This window comes from Sebastes fasciatus, chromosome 3 (genome assembly GCF_043250625.1).
Source record: "Sebastes fasciatus isolate fSebFas1 chromosome 3, fSebFas1.pri, whole genome shotgun sequence".
NCBI lineage: Eukaryota > Metazoa > Chordata > Actinopteri > Perciformes > Sebastidae > Sebastes > Sebastes fasciatus.
Window position 1 is genome coordinate 41,976,927 of NC_133797.1, and position 17,521 is coordinate 41,994,447.

The following is a 17,521-nucleotide window of genomic DNA, read 5'->3' on the forward strand; positions in this document are numbered from 1 at the left end:
CATCTTTATACGTATAATGAGATTTAATGTCTACAGTCCGGCTTCAATTCACCACCTCACCGTCTGCGTCTCCGGTTTCCTCTACCTCGGTGCCTCCATAATGTGCGTACGCACGGGTCAAAGTTTCCGTACCGGTGCGCACATTCTCCCGTCAAGTTTGTTTTTATAGATCACAACTTTTGCGTGGGAAGTGGCGTACGCACATTTCAGGCCCCGTTTTGTGCGTACGCAACGGTTATAAATGAGACCCCAGGCCTTTCTAACAATGAGAGAACTGTTTCACTGTTTGTATTTGACAGTGTTTAACCTGCATCCTGTTGGCTTCAGGTGTTTGGAGTTTACATTTTATAAACTTCTACGTTCTAAACCTTCTTCAGCTCTGAACACATTATTAAACATTGAATGATTTCAAGCTGGAACGTTGTCTTCTAAACTTACATCATTTATTCTTTTTTCAGATTGAGGAACTGCAGGTTATCAGAGATCAGCTGTGCTTCTCTGGCCTCAGCTCTGAAGTCCAACCCCTCCCATCTGAGAGAGCTGGATCTGAGCTACAACAACCTGAAGGATTCAGGAGTGAAGCTCCTGTGTGGTTTTCTGGAGAGTCCAAACTGTAGACTTGAGACTCTGGGGTCAGTTCACTGACTCTCTGGTACTATTAGAGATCTTATATGTTTAATTAACAATTGAACCTGATTTATGTACAAACATAACTTACATCCATAAAGTTTTTAAAGTCCTTTTCTTCATATTTTCATGTTTCTTGAACTAAATTCAGTCTGCAGTCACAAAAGACTTGTGTTTCTTAAAGAAAGTGTAGAAAATGTCCACTGTTAGTTGTTAAAGTAAATGAATGTTTATCATTGTTGGTAAATGGTCACATCTGGATACAGAAGATCCTCTGAACTAATATCTGTTTTACATTGATCAAGTTTACTTCATGAAGTAGAAATATTTCTCTGGTTTCTGTTTGTTTCAACGTGTTTTCACAAATAATGTCTGATCATTGATATTGATCCTTCAGCACACACACATAGATGAACACAGAGATCAGAAGCATGTTATTGATGTGTGTTGACATGAACAGGTGTATGAATGTTGTGGTGACATCTGGATGATGTCTGTAGAAGGCTGACATTATGATGATCCACAATAACACAATGACAAAGTCACTCTACTCATTTTAGGGAAAAGATCATTGATTAGGACATAGTGATGTTGAGCTACACATTTAAAACTTGAACACATCTGATTGGATTATAAAGTGATTTTTATCTTCATCATTTATTCTTTATTCAGATTGTGGGGCTGCAGTTTGTCAGAGATCAGCTGTGCTTCTCTGGCCTCAGCTCTGAAGTCCAACCCCTCCCATCTGAGAGAGCTGGAGCTGAGTGGAAACAACCTGCAGGATTCAGGAGTGAAGCTCCTGTCTGATCTTGTGGAGAGTCCACACTGTAGACTGGAGACTCTGAGGTCAGTAGAGGGTCGGAGTCGGTCCATGCTGGTTCCAGCAGTATTGCACTAAACACTCAGCAGTCAGTGTGTTACTCCCGTGGGGTATCCCTGCAGCTCCACTGTGTGGACAACCAACCAGTAAAGCCTGGTTTATGCTCGCCGTAGTGAAGCCGGCGTGAGGTGCGCGCGACAGAAAATTACGTCATCACGGATTTCGTGTGGTGCGCAAAGGCTCATGACCACAGGGACAGTCACATGACTACAGGGACAGTCACATGACTACAGGGACAGTCACATGACTACAGGGACAGTCACATGACCACAGGGACAGTCAAATGACAACGGGGACAGTCCCTTGACCACGGGGACAGTCACATGACCATGGGGACAGTCACATGACCACAGGGACGGTCACATGACCACAGGGAAAGTCACATGACCACGGGGACAGTCACATGACCACGGGGACAGTCACATGACCACAGTGACGGTCACATGACCACAGAGACAGTCACATGACTACGGGGACAGTCGCATGACCACGGGGACAGTCACATGACCACAGTGACGGTCACATGACCACGGGGACGGTCACATGCAACAGGGATGACCACAGGGACAGTCACATGACCACGGGGACAGTTACATGACCACAGAGACAGTCACATGACCACGGGGACAGTCACATGACCACAGAGACAGCCACATGTCCACAGAGACAGTACATATCCAAAGGGACAGTCACATGTCCACGGAGACAGCCACATGACCACAGGGACAGTCACATGACCACAGGGACGGTCACATGACCACAGAGACAGTCACATGACCAGGGGGACAGTCACATGACTACATTGTGTTTTCTTTTGATGTGTGTTGGATTGAGACTGATGACTAGTTCTTTCCTTTAATGTAGGCACAGAACATGATTATCAGCAGTCAGTTGTAGTCTTCATGGTGCAGATATGATGAGAAGCATTTAATTCTGATAGATTGATGCTAATTCAAAGAACGGACAATTATTTTAAACTTGTTCTATAACTTTTGGGTCTGTGTTGGTCTCTACAGGATCAACAAGAAGGTCTACACAGCGGCCAGACACAAAGAAAGTGAGTATTGAAACAACTTCCCCCATTCATCAAACTATTGTACATTCACATCTGATCTTAAAATGAGAATGTCCTCATTGTACAACAAAACTGTTACTCAGTTCCATCTTTGTTCCAGATGTTAAGATCACGTCTATTTGAACAATATTCATCAATATTCTCTTTCACTTTCAGGTGACTCAGATGTCAAACTGAATGAGGGAATAAAGCTACCTGAGGACGACAAAAAGGTGAGAAAGGAGCAGTTGTACGGTGTGAAATCCTCCAGTTTAAACCATGGATGACTTTACTTGGACATTTATCAAGGATCTCCCGCTGAAGAACTGTAGTGTATTACACCTGCAGGCAGACATTCATTTAATGACTTAGACTGCATTCACCTGCAGAAGTTAATAGTGTGGAGTGAAGATCACTGAACTATCATTTATTTACTAAACTTGGCCTCTGAGCTCTCGTCACTGGCAGGACCACCATCAGTCCAGGAGCTGGTGCTGGTGCTGGAGCTGGTGCTGGTGCTGGAGCTGGTGCTGGAGCTGGTGCTGGTGCTGGTGCTGGTGCTGGAGCTGGTGCTGGTGCTGGTGCTGGTGCTGGTACTGGTACTGGTACTGGTGTGTTAGTAAATGAGAAGCTAAATACATGGTGAGTATTGAGACCCATGTTCTTGGTGTAGTTGCCCTTCTGTGTAGTCTTCTCTAACACACCTCACACTGTCACTCCATTGAAGTCATTTCCTCTCTGACTCATACAGGGTGCTTGAGTTGAGTATTGACAGTGTGGCTCTAGTATTTCATCACTTTATAAAACACTAAGACAAGTTGCTATTTCTATTCAAATAACTAATTCTGTTCCTTTTTTGATTCCAGGCTCCAACATCCTTCTCACCTGAGCAGACAGCTGAATCTTCATACAGGTAATCGTATAAACTCTGGACCCAGAGTGTGTAATATTGATTGCCAGAAACTATATTTAGTTTTGGACAAAACCAACTCACTGTGACAGGGTGGCTGGTGCTAGCCTGCATCGCTCACACACAGGATCCACACCAGACATGGACTTGGCTAGCTTTACTTTAGACCAGTGGAGACGATGTAAAACCTTTGACCTGGATAATTGTATGTCGTCAGGAGATTAAAGAGGAATGTACCCTATCTGAAGCCTTCTTCTAAACTTTATCAGGAAACCGTGTCCCCACGTCTTCCTCCCACTGAATCCTTCACAAAGTTGAGGGTTCCAAATGATGAGAGTTTAATAAGGAATGAACAACACCAATAGAGCGCTGCAGGGATGACGTATTTCTGTAGGCCAACCAGGAAGTTAGCATCACTCTGGTTCCCTCCACTAACAGCCAATGGGATTGATCCGTTGGGTTTTGGATTATTGCAGAAAATCAGCTGTGTGGCAAACACACGTTTATGATACTGACACGTTTTGTTCAGCAAGATAATCTCCAGAATGAACACCACTTTATGATTTTTGAAGCGTGAATGCAATCAGCAGAGGCCTGTACTACGAAGACTTATTCATTTAACGGAATACTCTAAAGTCAGATATATTCATCTAGATGGGGCAGTAATGTATAAATAGCTCTCAGAATATAATAGATAAATAAAATACACTTCATTATACCATTTAGCAATGTTGTGGTGTGTGTGACTGTTTCAGCCTTCTTTCAGCTTTCACTGAAGCACTGTAGTCTTGTCACAGTGTCCTCTGAACCCCGAGTCACAAAGTCAAATATGGTCTGAAAAATCTACGGAGAAGTCTGGAAGTCTTTGAAATGTAAAATGTGTAGGAACCCTGTAATAGACGAGGCCTTGCTGTATATAGAGCATAATCTAATGTAAGGCACATTGAACAGCAAGTTGTGGGGCAGCTGTGGCTCAGAGGGTAGAGCAGGTTGTCCTCAAATCAGAAGGTCGGTGGTTCGATCCCCGGCTGCTCCGGGTCACATGTCGATGTGTCCTTGAGCAAGACACTTAACCGCAAATTGCTCCCGAAGGCAGATCCAACGGTGTGTGAATGAGTATTTAGATTAGATCCTGATGGGCAAAGCCTTAGCAGCCTCTGCCATCAGTGTATGAAAGGGTGTTAAGTTTTATCTGTCAAGGTCTTAAAAAGCATTCAATTTAATTTATAAAAGTATGCAGACATAAGTGATAACGTTCTTTTTAACACAGGCTTTGCCCCTTCATGTGTAAATGTGTAACTGTTATTGTCACACAGTGAAGTTACCTTCTCCATTTACCTCATCCTAGTATTAGGGGCAGTGGGCAACCTTCAACAGGTTTGGGTTGAGGTGGCAGCAAACTAACTAACTCTGCGCTAGCATCCTGCCCAGGAGCAGGCCGTGGTTCAACCTCAACATCAGAAATTAGATTTCAACATGGAGCTGTTTGGCTCCAGTTTATAAGCACAGATAAAGATGTGGATGGTGGTGATATGTCCCACCAACTTTAAAGAAGGCATGTCATATCCCAACCAACCTCGTTTCCTTGCTGAGGCCTCGACTAAAAGAGAGAGACTAACAGGCCAATAAATGCTGGTTATATCAGTTTGTCCCTCTTTGTCCTACAGCTTCAGGTGTCCTGGTCCAGGTGTGTTCCAGTGTGCTTTGACTGGACTGGTGTTTGTCATGGCTCAGAAGGCGGAGCTACTGTACAGGACCGTCCAATGGGATGAGAGCTCCCTACAATCAGCTGGCAAAATGGCTGCAGGGCCGCTGTTCAACATCAAGTGTTCTGAGGATGCTGCTCTCCGTCAGCTCCACCTCCAACACTGTGACACAAAGGAAGGTAAAGACATTGTTCAAAATGAATAGTAAAATTGCAAAAATGTTTTTTAATGTGTACTTTGTTGGAATTAGCTGCATTAGGTGACGTGTGAATATATATATATAGTTATAATGGATTTTATGCACAACAAAGGCCCTTGGCCTTGGAAGGAGGTAACTAAGTAAAGAATAGAGGTGAAATGGCACATCCTCGGGATGCTCCAGAGTTAGAGGCAATCAGCTGTGCTGCTCATCCCACAAATGCATGATCCTTACAAGTTGGACATCATTGCGAAGGTAAATAAACAGGCTTTCCAACCATGTAAAATACAATGACCATTAGCATTGGAACAACAGAGAAATAATCCACCAAACACAAGTTTCCAAAGTTTGTTTTTCCAGTTTATATATATATATATAATTCGAATGGATTTTATGCACAACAAAGGCCCTTGGCCTTGGAAGGAGGTAACTAGGTAAAGAATAGAGGTGAAGTGGCACATCCTCGGGATGCTCCAGAGTTAGAGGCAATAGATTGTGGCAAGTGGTAAGAAATGAATTGGGTAGATGAACCTGTTGGCATTAAAACAAAAGTTTAACAGCTCTTTGCTTTCACAGCATTGCTCTGTGATGGCCTGTTTTCTGTCGCTCACATCTCTGATGATGGAATGAGCATCTTGGAGCCGCTGGAGATTACAGACACTCATGTGGTTGTGAAGATCTCTCACCTCTCTGCCTTTGGCCTGATCTGGGATATCGTTCTTAGGATTCGGAACATCATATGGCCGATAAATGGCCAAGTCCTTCTGTTCCTCCGACCTCCCAACAGAAGACATCAAGTACTCCATGTCTTTCTGCTGAACAACAACGTCCCTGTAAGCGAGGTAAAGCCATCTGTCATATGTGCTCATCATCAGCCAGAACTCAGCTATTTCCACAAAGATGATTCCTGTCAGTCACACATTGCTCCTTTTATTTATGAACCTCATGCTGTGGTAAGATTGTGTTTTCGTTTTTAGTTTTTCTTTCTGTGTTTTGCTCTCGGCGCTGCCTTTCTGTCTGCCATTGTCATTCGTGATCCTTCCACCAGGTGGTGTAAATAGTAAACAGTGGTCTAAAGGTACGGTGGCCATGAGAGCTCAACAAACTGCAACTTTTAAAAAACACAAGCAAATAGACTAAATTTAATTGTGTTTTACAAGCAAATTAAGAAAACATCTTCACCAACGTGACAACAAATCCTGCAAATAGGGAAAAAACAAATACAGAAACCTGCTGCAAGAAGCACAGACGACGAGGGAAACTGTTTCCAGGGGACACTAAAAAGTGATGCACACGGCTGCGACACACTTGTTGCATCATTGGTGTTGGAAAAGAGGAACATGTTCTTCAGTGGTTGTCCTCCTACCCCCCAAGACAGATCAGCCTTTAGAACTGATTGATGCCGGGTCCACACTACACATGAATCAGCTGAGTTTAGTCCTGATTCCTCCTGACCATCGTCAGCAAAGCCCTGATTGATTGATGCTTGTAAAGATGATCTTTCCAGATGTTCCTGTGGTGTGAGGTATATTCAGAGTGTTCTTTACATCCCCCGATCGGCTCTGAAGTCCATCCTGGTCACACCGGTTTCAAATGGTAAATATTAAACATGTTGAATATCTGTGATGGGATCTCCTGTTGTGTGAGGGGAACCCCGAGGACAGCCGATGACGCAGTCACGTGGGAAAGAACGACAGCCAATAGAGAACCAAGCTGACTGAAGAAGGAAGGACAACCGTCGGCGTCATGGCGGCCGCGGCTAATAAACGAGCTAATGCACGAGCTAATGCTAAACGTGGAGCATAAAGTAGTAGTGAGATGGAGCTCAGAGATGGAGGACCAACGTGTTGATTAGTGTTTAATTTAACGTGTCTCCGTGTCTTCATCCGTCCATCCTTCCTCAATGTTCACTACAAAGTAAAAACTAACATCACTGATTCTTCCTGCCCGTCGTCGGCCATGTTGGTTTACACTAAAGTCTCGTCTGATCTCAGAGATTTAGAGAGATTTCTGTGTTTAGTTGTTGTTGATGAATGAATGTGTTAGTGTGTGCTGTTGCTGTTTCTCTCCAAACACTACAGGAACTAACCTGTTCAATTTAACACAACATGTGGTTATGTGAGGGCTCTCTCACATTTTACACATCTGGTAAGATCTGAAACATCTGTTAGTGTGGGCCAGCATGAAGTGTCCTCTCCCTCTGCACCATCTCATACGGAGAACCACAAGGTTCCATATTAGGCCCTATTTTATTTTCATCACCCAGCTGTACGTCCCACTGGAACCTGGTGACCCGTGCTGTTTTTACTCCCTAGTGAAGTGCATTGAGGATGCAAAATGCTCCGTGGCAAAAAGATTCCTGCGACTAAACCAGAATCAAACTGAGGTCCTTATCTTTGGCCCTGCAGACACCACAATCAACACTCTTAGGCCTCTGTCATCAAATGTAAATTCCCACCCAAGAAATCTGGGTTTATCTTTGTTATCTTTGATTCTAGTTTAAAATCTGATCAACCAAAGATCTCACAAAGTTCCAGCCAGACAGCCTGTCTGGTTTAAAATGACTCATTACTGGCAGCAGGAAGAGAGACCATATCTCCCTGCACTGGTGTGTTGGCTTCTATTCACTGGTTACCAGTGAAGGACAGAGTTGGTTTTAAGGTTCTTTGATTTGTTTTTAAAGCTCTGCATGGACTGAAACCAGGTCCCCTATTCCACCTCCAGACCCCTCAGATCTGCTGACTCACCGCTCCCAGTTACAATCCCGGGCTGATTGGGCTCTTTAGGTTGTTGGTCCTGAATGGAGGAACAGTTTCCCCCTCACCATTACATCTCCCTCCTCCAGTGATAACTTCAAACCTGTCTTAAGACCCGTCTCTTTCCTTTAGTCTGTCAGTAGTCACCTTGAAGACTGGTCACACTCTGTTTTTATTTATTTATTTGACTTCTGTGCAATGCTGTCATGTTTTGGGGATTTTAATCCAGAATTATTTATTCTACACTTTTATTAATTTACTTGCATCCTCTTAATTATTTCTGTGTTTTATTTGGTTCTAATTCTCATCGCTCTGTGAGACACTTTGGTCAACATTTGTTGTTTTTAAGTGTACTCTATAAATACAATCGCCAATATGAGCATAAACGGCATATTAAAAATGTTCTGTTTCTGAAGGTTAAGGCCCAACAAGAAGGTGCTACGTACATCCCGAACACTGCCGACTGTCTTCTCAACTTTGGTCAAAGTTACAGTGTCCACTGTGAACCTGGGAGCTTCAGAATACAACCTGATGTGAGTCAAGTCGCAGAATTATCATGAATCTAATTTTGGCCGCATGTTGAAAATAGATTCACAATTAAGAAAGTACCAGATAAACATTTTTAACAAGATTGAAAATGACGCGATGCTTCTGGTTTTCAGCGTGCACCATTTCGCTCAAATTATGGACCAAATTACCATCCGACATTCAGAGTTCTCCTGACTACGATCCCAGAGGAAGTGACTCTGATGGTCCGGATTCAAGAGAGGACAGGCGACGTCTGGAGATATGATCTGTTTCAAGCAGGTACAGATTACCTTTTATTATTTGGATCAATTTTGAGATCAGGATTATTTCTCGTTACGAACACATTACATTACACTACTCTACCAACGTCAACATGTGGATACCTGACGGTACCATATTCTCACAACATCTGGAATGAAGCTAAGTGGTGAGTGAGAGTGGTGTGAAAATGGTTTGTTTCATGTACGTATCATAACAGCGGCTTGTATATCCTCCGTCCTCGCTCTTCCTGTTTCCCTCTCTGAATGATGGATACAGACTACCGCCGCCTGCTGGTGTGGAGAGTTATTTCCTTTCACAGGAGCAGAACGTACGAGCTAACTGACCGTCGGCTGTCGTCTTTGAGGTTTGTTCGAGTGCGACTTGTCGGCCAAAACAAAGGCAACGTGAGGCGACGCAACAGTCTGCCTTTGTTGCCGCTAGTTCTCTGATGTCGGGTCGGTGCGTCCCCAGCTTAAGGAAACAGGTTATTCATCTATGTAAACAGAACTAGCAGTATACCGACGGATTAATAGAGGGCTCATGAAACCATCCATCCATTATCTTTAACGGCTTATCCTTAGAGGGCCGATCCCAGCTGTTATTGGTGGGGAACACCTGGACAGGTGTTCAGTCAATCACACAGCTGACACACACACACACACACACACACACACACACACACACACACACACACACACACACACACAAAGACATGCACACTCACATTCACACCTACGAGCAATTTAGAGTCGTCATCAGGGTCTGAAATCAGCACCCGCCACCCGCCAAAATGTGGGTAAATTGTTGGCAGTGGCGGGTGAAATCATCAGGAGGAGAGTTAGTAACGTTAGCTGTTAGCAGCACAGTCCTGACTGGATAAATAACGGAGCTACTAACGTTAACGGAGGTACCATTGAGTTATTATTATGAGATGTTCACGGTCTGCCCAGCAAAAGGACTATTGGATGAAGGTAAATTACAACATTATCATGATGTGTTCAAATGTAATCTCGTAAAATTACGTTTTTGGTGAGAAACTTGAATAAATCCAGTTGTTTGTAGGAGACGTTTTCACATCAGTAAACATTAGATATTAAAGAGGGAATTATGACCTGTTAAATTTCATAACAACTTACCAAGATTTTTTTTAATCAAAGCAATTGTGTGTTTTTATGCAAATAACCACTACAGATGACAATAACAAAGTACAGTACAGTACTGAGTACAGTACCCTCCCAGCCCCAGAAGCTACGGTGTAATTCAAACACTGTAATTTACCGTGCATGTAATGTTTTTTTATGTAAAATATATCGAACATTGAATGACATCAGATCTAAAATGTTATTTTTTCATTTAGCGCAGAGATTTCAAAAATGGCAGATAAAGTTTCTGAGTGGCAGAGAACAAAAATAGACTTACCTGCCACAGTGGCAGGAAGTGAAAAAAGTTCATCTCAGACCCTGGTCGTCATTTAACCTAACTGACAGTACATGTCTCTGAACTGAGGGAGGAAGCCGGAGTAAACCCACGCCAACACGGGGAGAACATGCACTCACCACAGAGAAGAATCATGAAACCAAAAAAATATCAAATATGAATGTCTCCCTGTTACGGGCTCCGTAACTTTAAAACTAATCAGAGTGGTAGGTCTGCCTAGCATTAACTATCTTTGCAGGTTTCTTAACTGCTGATGCTGGCCCGGCTCCCTCCCTCTTTCGTGTGATGTCACCGCTGTGTCCACCACTCCTTGGCCGGGGGGAAACCAGTGGAATCATTTAAAAGAGGCCCGGAGATGAACGACACGGGTGGCTGTGATTCTGCTTGATCAGTCCACCTCGTTGCTTCTCTGTGTGATGTGAACTTTGGAGTATAGAAGCATTTGTGATTTGGTTGGAACTGGGCTAGAGAGTAGAAGTGTTTTTAGGTCACATCTCACTGTGATAGTTGGTTAGTGTTTTTCCTCTGTGTAGATACACTCGTTAAAGAGGTGGCTGCCACTTGTGTGTTTTGGATTATTAGTGTTAGCGTAATTAAAATAGAGTTTTATTTCTTGTTTATATTGAGTTGTTTGCCAGCTCAGCTGTGATCCTAATTTCTAGTTTGCAGTCGTTTTTGTTTTATTGAGTTATTGATTTCGGCGCCATTAGAAGTCTGTTCCTAATTTACATTTTATGTCAACACTTGTGTTCGCTTTTGTTTGCTGCAACTTTGTTGGTAAATTGCCTGCAGCCTGTTTTCTATCATTTTAATTGTCCATTTAACAATAAACGGCTACGGTACGCCTGATACCACCGGCTCATGTTGCTTAGACCTTACTGGGACGTAACACTCCCTTTTGGTTTCTGCTTTTGAACACAGAACAACTGATTGACAGATCAGACATGTTGCTGTACAGAAACATGACGTTTCATTTCAGTTGAATTGCTCTTTAAAAGTGTTTTTTTTTTTTTTCCCCTGGTTATCTCTCAGATCTAACAATGGAAATCCCTCAGAGGAACGTCCCACCAGAGGACAACGTCCCATCAGAGGACAGCGTCTCACCAGAGGACAACGTCTCACCAGAGGACAACGTCCCACCAGAGGACAGCGTCCCAGCAGTGGACAACGTCTCACCAGAGGACAACGTCTCACCAGAGGACAGCGTCACACCAGAGGAGAGGCTGCGGTTTGTTCGAACAAAGTTTGTAAACGGGATGTCTGATCCTAATCTGAACAGGCTTCTGGATGAACTCTTTCAGCGTTGCGTTATAAGCGATGGTGAAATGCAATCAATCAGAACAAAAACCAAGACAGATAAAGCACGAGAACTGATCGACACGGTGCGACTAAAGGGAACTGAAGCCAGCTCAGTTCTGATCGCTGCTCTCCGTAAGGACGATCCGTGGGTTTTCAGAACTTAGGATGAAGCAAAAGCAAGAAGCTGGAGTGTGATGATGAATCTCTATAATATCTGACTATTTCAGAGACTCACATCACTTATTGTTATCTTTAAATGATAAATTCTGTCGTGGAAGCCTGTGTGGACTTTCACTCTGAAGGTGATTCACTGAAGTTTGGGGGAAAAGTGAATTCATTTTCAATCTCTTGTGGTTTGGTCTCAAGATTTTATAATCATTTACTTGTGATAACTACTGATGTGTTGTCGGTGATGAAGACCTGCGATAGAGAGCTTGTGACATTTCTATATGTTTTGGGAACGTCTTCTTATAGCTCATTTTTGGAAATGATTAATTTAGTTTCAATTAGGGCTGTCTAAGTTAACGCGATAATAGCGTGCTAATGCAAATTTGTTTTAGCGACACTAATTTCTTTAACGCAACTTGTGATTTTTAGGTTGTAGAGGGCTCAGTTTTAAAGCTAGAGTGAAGATAATGGTATCATATGAAACTATAAAACCTGATGAATCCATCGGTACCAACCATGTCAGACTAGCTGGTAGTGAAGGAGGTTAAATAACGCTCCAAACTTACGCTACATTTTGGCGAGGAAAAACTGTAATGTCCATTTTCAAAGGGGTCCCTTGACCTCTGACCTCCAGATCAGTGAATGTAAATGGGTTCTATGGGTACCCACGAGTCTCCCCTTTACAGACATGCCCACTTTATGATCATCACATGCAGTTTGGGGCAAGTCATAGTCAAGTCAGCACACTGACACACTGACAGCTGTTGTTGCCTGTTGGGCTGCAGTTTACCATGTTATGATTGGAGCATATTGTTTTATGCTAAATGCAGTACCTGTGAGGGTTTCTGGATCAATATCTGTCATTGATTTGTTAACTGAAAGAAGTTGAACATTTAATGTAATTTTTGCATTTCGTTTCATTTTTGCGTAAGACCGTGAATTTAACGTTTTTCAGTGCTAGCATGTTGAACCAGATCAGCGTTGATGTGCTGTTATATCAAACTTCCTTTGAATCGTCCCCCATCTTTAACTCCACTCTGTTTTTCACAGTCTTGTGAATAGAGTGAATGTCCCTTTGGATGATGCAGTTGCAGAACATTACCTGTGCACACATTGATGCTAATGAAGTGAAGCAGAGCAAAGGTTGAGGTGGGATCTCTAAATTGGCCATTTGGGTACCAATTCAATTCAAAGTGATTTTATGGGCATAAAACAAAGAAAGAAAAAAAAACTGTTGCCAAAGCATCAAAATAAAAAAGTACACATTTGTGCCATTTGAAATGTTCTCATTTAATTTAATTTAATTTACATGTCACAATATAATTCCATCTAAATACAACTGTTTGGGGACCAGACCTCTATACATGTTCAAAGAAAACCAGAACACACTGGTTCCCCACCCGGGGCTCACTAAAGCTTCACAGGGGGGTTGCAACTTGCAAGGCCTTCTTGATTTTAAGGGGTGTAAGAAGATATATATATATAATTATTATTACAGCTATTAATTCTGTATTATCACTCTTTTACATCCACTGCTATTGATTTTTGTTATTAGTCCTATTTGTATTAGTTCTTACAGCTGCTGTGCATCTCTTTCTCTCTTTCTTTATATATACAGTATATATATATATATATATATACGCATATACAGTATATACAGTATATATACATATATATGTATATATACGTGAGTGTATATATATATGCGTATATATGTATATATGTATATATATACGCATATATATATATATACATATATATATATATGCGTATATATATATACACACGTGAGACATGTGTGTATATATAATTGAAGCCTCTCACACATTTAACTTCTCTTCATACTTATATCCACTTTATCATAAAAATTTAATTCCAAATCACAGCATGTCTTCTTCTATGGGGTTCCTCAAGGTCTTGGTGTCTTAATGTGGTATTTTGGAGGGATTATTGATCATTTTTATCAATTCTAGAGTGGTAAAGAAATGGTTAAATTTAGCACCAAATCTGTGTAACAAACGGTATCAACCCAGAAATTGCAGCAACAATTTATGAGATATAACAGAGCATGAGGATGACCATCATCTATCATGATGTTCTAAACTCTTATACACTTTAAACATTTATTTTAATTAATTAATTCATGTTTATTTCAGATTTATGACCAGAAGAACTTAACCCTCAGTGCTGAGCTGCATCTCAGATTAATCTTCGGGTTCCAGCTTTCAGATGATGTTCACCACTTCTATGTGACATCTACTGTTGACCTGCTATTTCCCCCCAAAGAAGACTAAAACGGGTCTATTGTGGGTCTCAGAGGGTTAATTCAGCCTGTTCAAGCCGAGAGAGATTCTTATGAACACATCATGTTAAATGGCTGTGAACACACACACACAGTCACAAATGAACTCCGCTGATTTCCTGTAAATGGAGAGAGGAGGAGCCGCACTGACCATGTGATCCAGGCTCATGAGAACAGAGGAAGGAAACCCTGAAAGTGGAAGTGTTCAGTTCAGTCCGCTCCAGTCTCCAATTTGTGTCGACGGAGCAGAAGGATGAAAACTGTAGACTGAGGCAGGGTGAGTGTTAATCCAACATTTTATTATTTCACTGTTGAAGTCTCTGAGTCAGTTTCCTCCCTGTGGACTGTAGAGGAGAGAAATGTTAGAATGAACTCAACAGTTTGATTCATCTGTGAACACAACGTTGTGATTGGCTGAATAATCCTCATTAAACCTGCTGTAACCCAAGAAAACAAGCAGAGAGTTAAAGAGAAGTGACCAGGTGGAGCGCTGGGTGGATTTATTAAACTGTATACTGTGTGTGTGTGTGTGTGTGTGTGTGTGTGTGTGTGTGTGTGTGTGTGTGTGTGTGTGTGTGTGTGTGTGTGTGTGTGTGTGGTAGAGAGAGCGGTTGTGTGTTACTTCCTGTTCTCTCAGTCTGTGACTCTTGCACAAACTTGTTTCCGTTAAATGCTCACAGTCAGTGTTCCTGTGTTACCTCTCAGACTGACTTCAGATCAGAAGATGAGTGGTTGTGTGGAGGAAGAGGAGGACAGAGCAGAGTCTCAAGTCTCTGGCTGTCTGTCTATGAAGAGTGATCAGTCTAAAGATGATCCTCTGACCTTCAGTGATGAACCTGGACCCTCAGAGTCAAAGTAAGAGAGCTGCTACTAACTCATTTATAGGACTCATTTTCACTTTCCTCTACCAAGACTGTTTTCTGTTGATTTTGTGATTTCTATTTTAAAATTTCTACTGAAATGTATTTGCTAACTGAAGTTCAATAAGCTTTTCGTGACACAAAGAGAATTAAAGCCCCCCCCCCCCCTCCCTCCATCCAGTTTTACTTCCTGTTTTTTGGTTAACACCATGGATGTATAAAGAGAACAGGATCCAGCGTTGGAGGCGGGGCCCCGTTCATTCCTATGAGAGTTGCTCATTGGCGCATGAAGCCTAAATGGCTCGACTTCTGTCTGGAAAAGTACCCTGATCTTGGTGGAGTAGCGTCCGCTCAGTCACATGACTCGGTCACGGGGTCCCAACGTCACGGCTTGGCGCTCCAGCCTCGGTCTGGGTCTCATTCGCATGAACGGAGGAAGGGAAATAACTCTGGATTCAGCTGTTAGTGTGTTTTACAACTTTAAAAACTTAATTTTTTTAATAAGAACTATTAGAGTGTTCATACTGGGGAGTTGATTCACCTCAAAAATAATTATCCGCTGAGTTACAGGCGTCTCTTTCGCAATGTAAATCTATGGGAAAAAGTATTTTTGGGCCCAATGGCATCACGTGACGGACACGGAAGTTGCAGTACCGCCGTTTGGCCGTTACAAAAGTCCAGATCGACGACCGGCGCTCTTCCTGGGGGCTTGGTTAACGCTCCTCCTCAAACAGAGAATGGGGTTGTGGTTAATAGTCAGACGTCATTCATCACCACGGCAACCAGACGGCATCGTTGTTCAACCCAGTTTAGATGACTTTACTGTTTATCAGACCACAAATGAGACCAGAATTATCTCAACAACACCGACTCTCTCTCACTCGCTCTCTTCTTCACCGTCTGGGAAGATACAGAATGATTGAAAAACAAAATGATGCCAATGCCATGATTTTGTTGATTGTGTGTTTATATATTAAATTTCTACTAAAATGTGTTTACTAACAGAAGTTTAACACACTTTTCATAACAGAAAGATAATTAATTTGTGCATTCTTCCTCTTCGTATCTGTGACAGCTGTCAGTCACCCAGAACAGCTGTAATCCAAACAAACTAATACAGACTTTTAAACCACATTATTGACAGTAGCAGTAGTTTGTGTGTTCAGAGCTACTGAAATGTCTTTGTCATCAGAGAATGTATAGAGGATTCATGTGAATAAAATCATCTTGGTGTTTGCAGAGTTCAGTACAGACCGAGAGCAGAGTCTCCAGTACCCAGCTGTCTGTCTATGGAGAGTGACCGGTCCAAAGAGGATCCTCCAGACTTCAGTAATGAACCTGGACCCTCAGAGTCAAAGTAAGAGACAGTTTTTACTGTAAGATGACCTGGTGGACGATGAAGCATTGAGACTAAAAGATTTATATTCCTGATGCAGAACTATTAGTGCAGATACTGTTTCAACCTGAGATGGATTAAACACAAACACACAAACTACTGATGGTATTTCTGTAGCAAAACACCTGAAAACCTCCATTTCACAATTTATCATCAATTTAAATCATGTTTTCATTCAGATCCACTGCAACAGGAAATAAACTGGACACATCTGGAATGTTTACGTTCACAACTATGAAATGGTCTAAAGATCGGTGACTATTCAAAATCTGGAAGAATGAGCTTCAAATGTGTAATTCAGTTTCTCATATTGGTCCTCTAAATATGTTGTTGGTTTGACTCCTCCTAGAATCAGCTGTTAGGACCTACTGGGTGTCAACTTGAATCAGTGCACATCAGAACTGTGCAACATGTGGAGAAAAAGCATTTGTAGAACATATTTGCTCACCTTGATCATAATGTGTTGATGGTTTGAGTTTGTTCTTTCACTAGATATGTAAAATATGGTGAAGGAAAAATCTGCTCAAAGGTCCACTTACTCATGATCCAGAGCTTTCAGTTGAAAGCTTTGGATTATTATTATGTGGACCTTTGAGCTTAGATTCTCTGCACCACATCTTGTTTCTGAAGGTCAAGAACAAACATCTCTTGTGTAAAACTATCTGCTGACAAAACAAAGTGCATGAAATGGTCAAAAGTAAATTTGTACCACTTCTGTTTTTAGAATATTTGAATTCATGCCTTCATTTGAAAGTGGCAGAAAACAAATTGACATTAAAACTGAACACCAAGGACACCAGAGTTGCATGCTGTGTGTCTTAGACTGCTGGTCACCTCAATATTTAGAACACTTCTAACCTCAGTTCAAACCTAACTAACTCAAGCTAAGCTGCCCAAAGTGACTGTGAATCAGTAAAGGACACAATCAGCTCTCTTTAATGGAGGACTTTTACTGAGAAGTAGCTGCAGAAAATGATGAGTTTGTATTAAAGGGGAACAACAGACATTTTTAAAACATTGATATTATTCTGGAGGCTAAATAACATGATGGAAAAAATATTGCAACTTGCTCATGTACGCACATATTGCAAGGGAGCGCCGGGAAACCACAAGGTGGCAGCGTCATCACGGTCAACAT

The 17,521-nt window shown here is 42.0% G+C and overlaps 1 protein-coding gene across 1 annotated transcript in view; it reads left to right on the forward strand.

The window, feature by feature from the left end:
• Window positions 1-17,521, forward strand: part of LOC141762944 (uncharacterized) — a 66,384-nt gene that overhangs the window by 27,102 nt on the left and 21,761 nt on the right. The window contains exons 11-23 of the mRNA XM_074627131.1: window positions 459-632; window positions 1,300-1,473; window positions 2,524-2,564; window positions 2,739-2,794; window positions 3,428-3,474; window positions 5,139-5,356; window positions 5,953-6,218; window positions 8,549-8,665; window positions 8,795-8,939; window positions 11,391-11,812; window positions 14,305-14,404; window positions 14,808-14,982; window positions 16,228-16,344. Coding sequence (XP_074483232.1) covers window positions 459-632; window positions 1,300-1,473; window positions 2,524-2,564; window positions 2,739-2,794; window positions 3,428-3,474; window positions 5,139-5,356; window positions 5,953-6,218; window positions 8,549-8,665; window positions 8,795-8,939; window positions 11,391-11,812; window positions 14,305-14,404; window positions 14,808-14,982; window positions 16,228-16,344 — 2,052 coding nt within the window. The remainder of the gene's footprint in view (window positions 1-458; window positions 633-1,299; window positions 1,474-2,523; window positions 2,565-2,738; window positions 2,795-3,427; window positions 3,475-5,138; window positions 5,357-5,952; window positions 6,219-8,548; window positions 8,666-8,794; window positions 8,940-11,390; window positions 11,813-14,304; window positions 14,405-14,807; window positions 14,983-16,227; window positions 16,345-17,521) is intronic.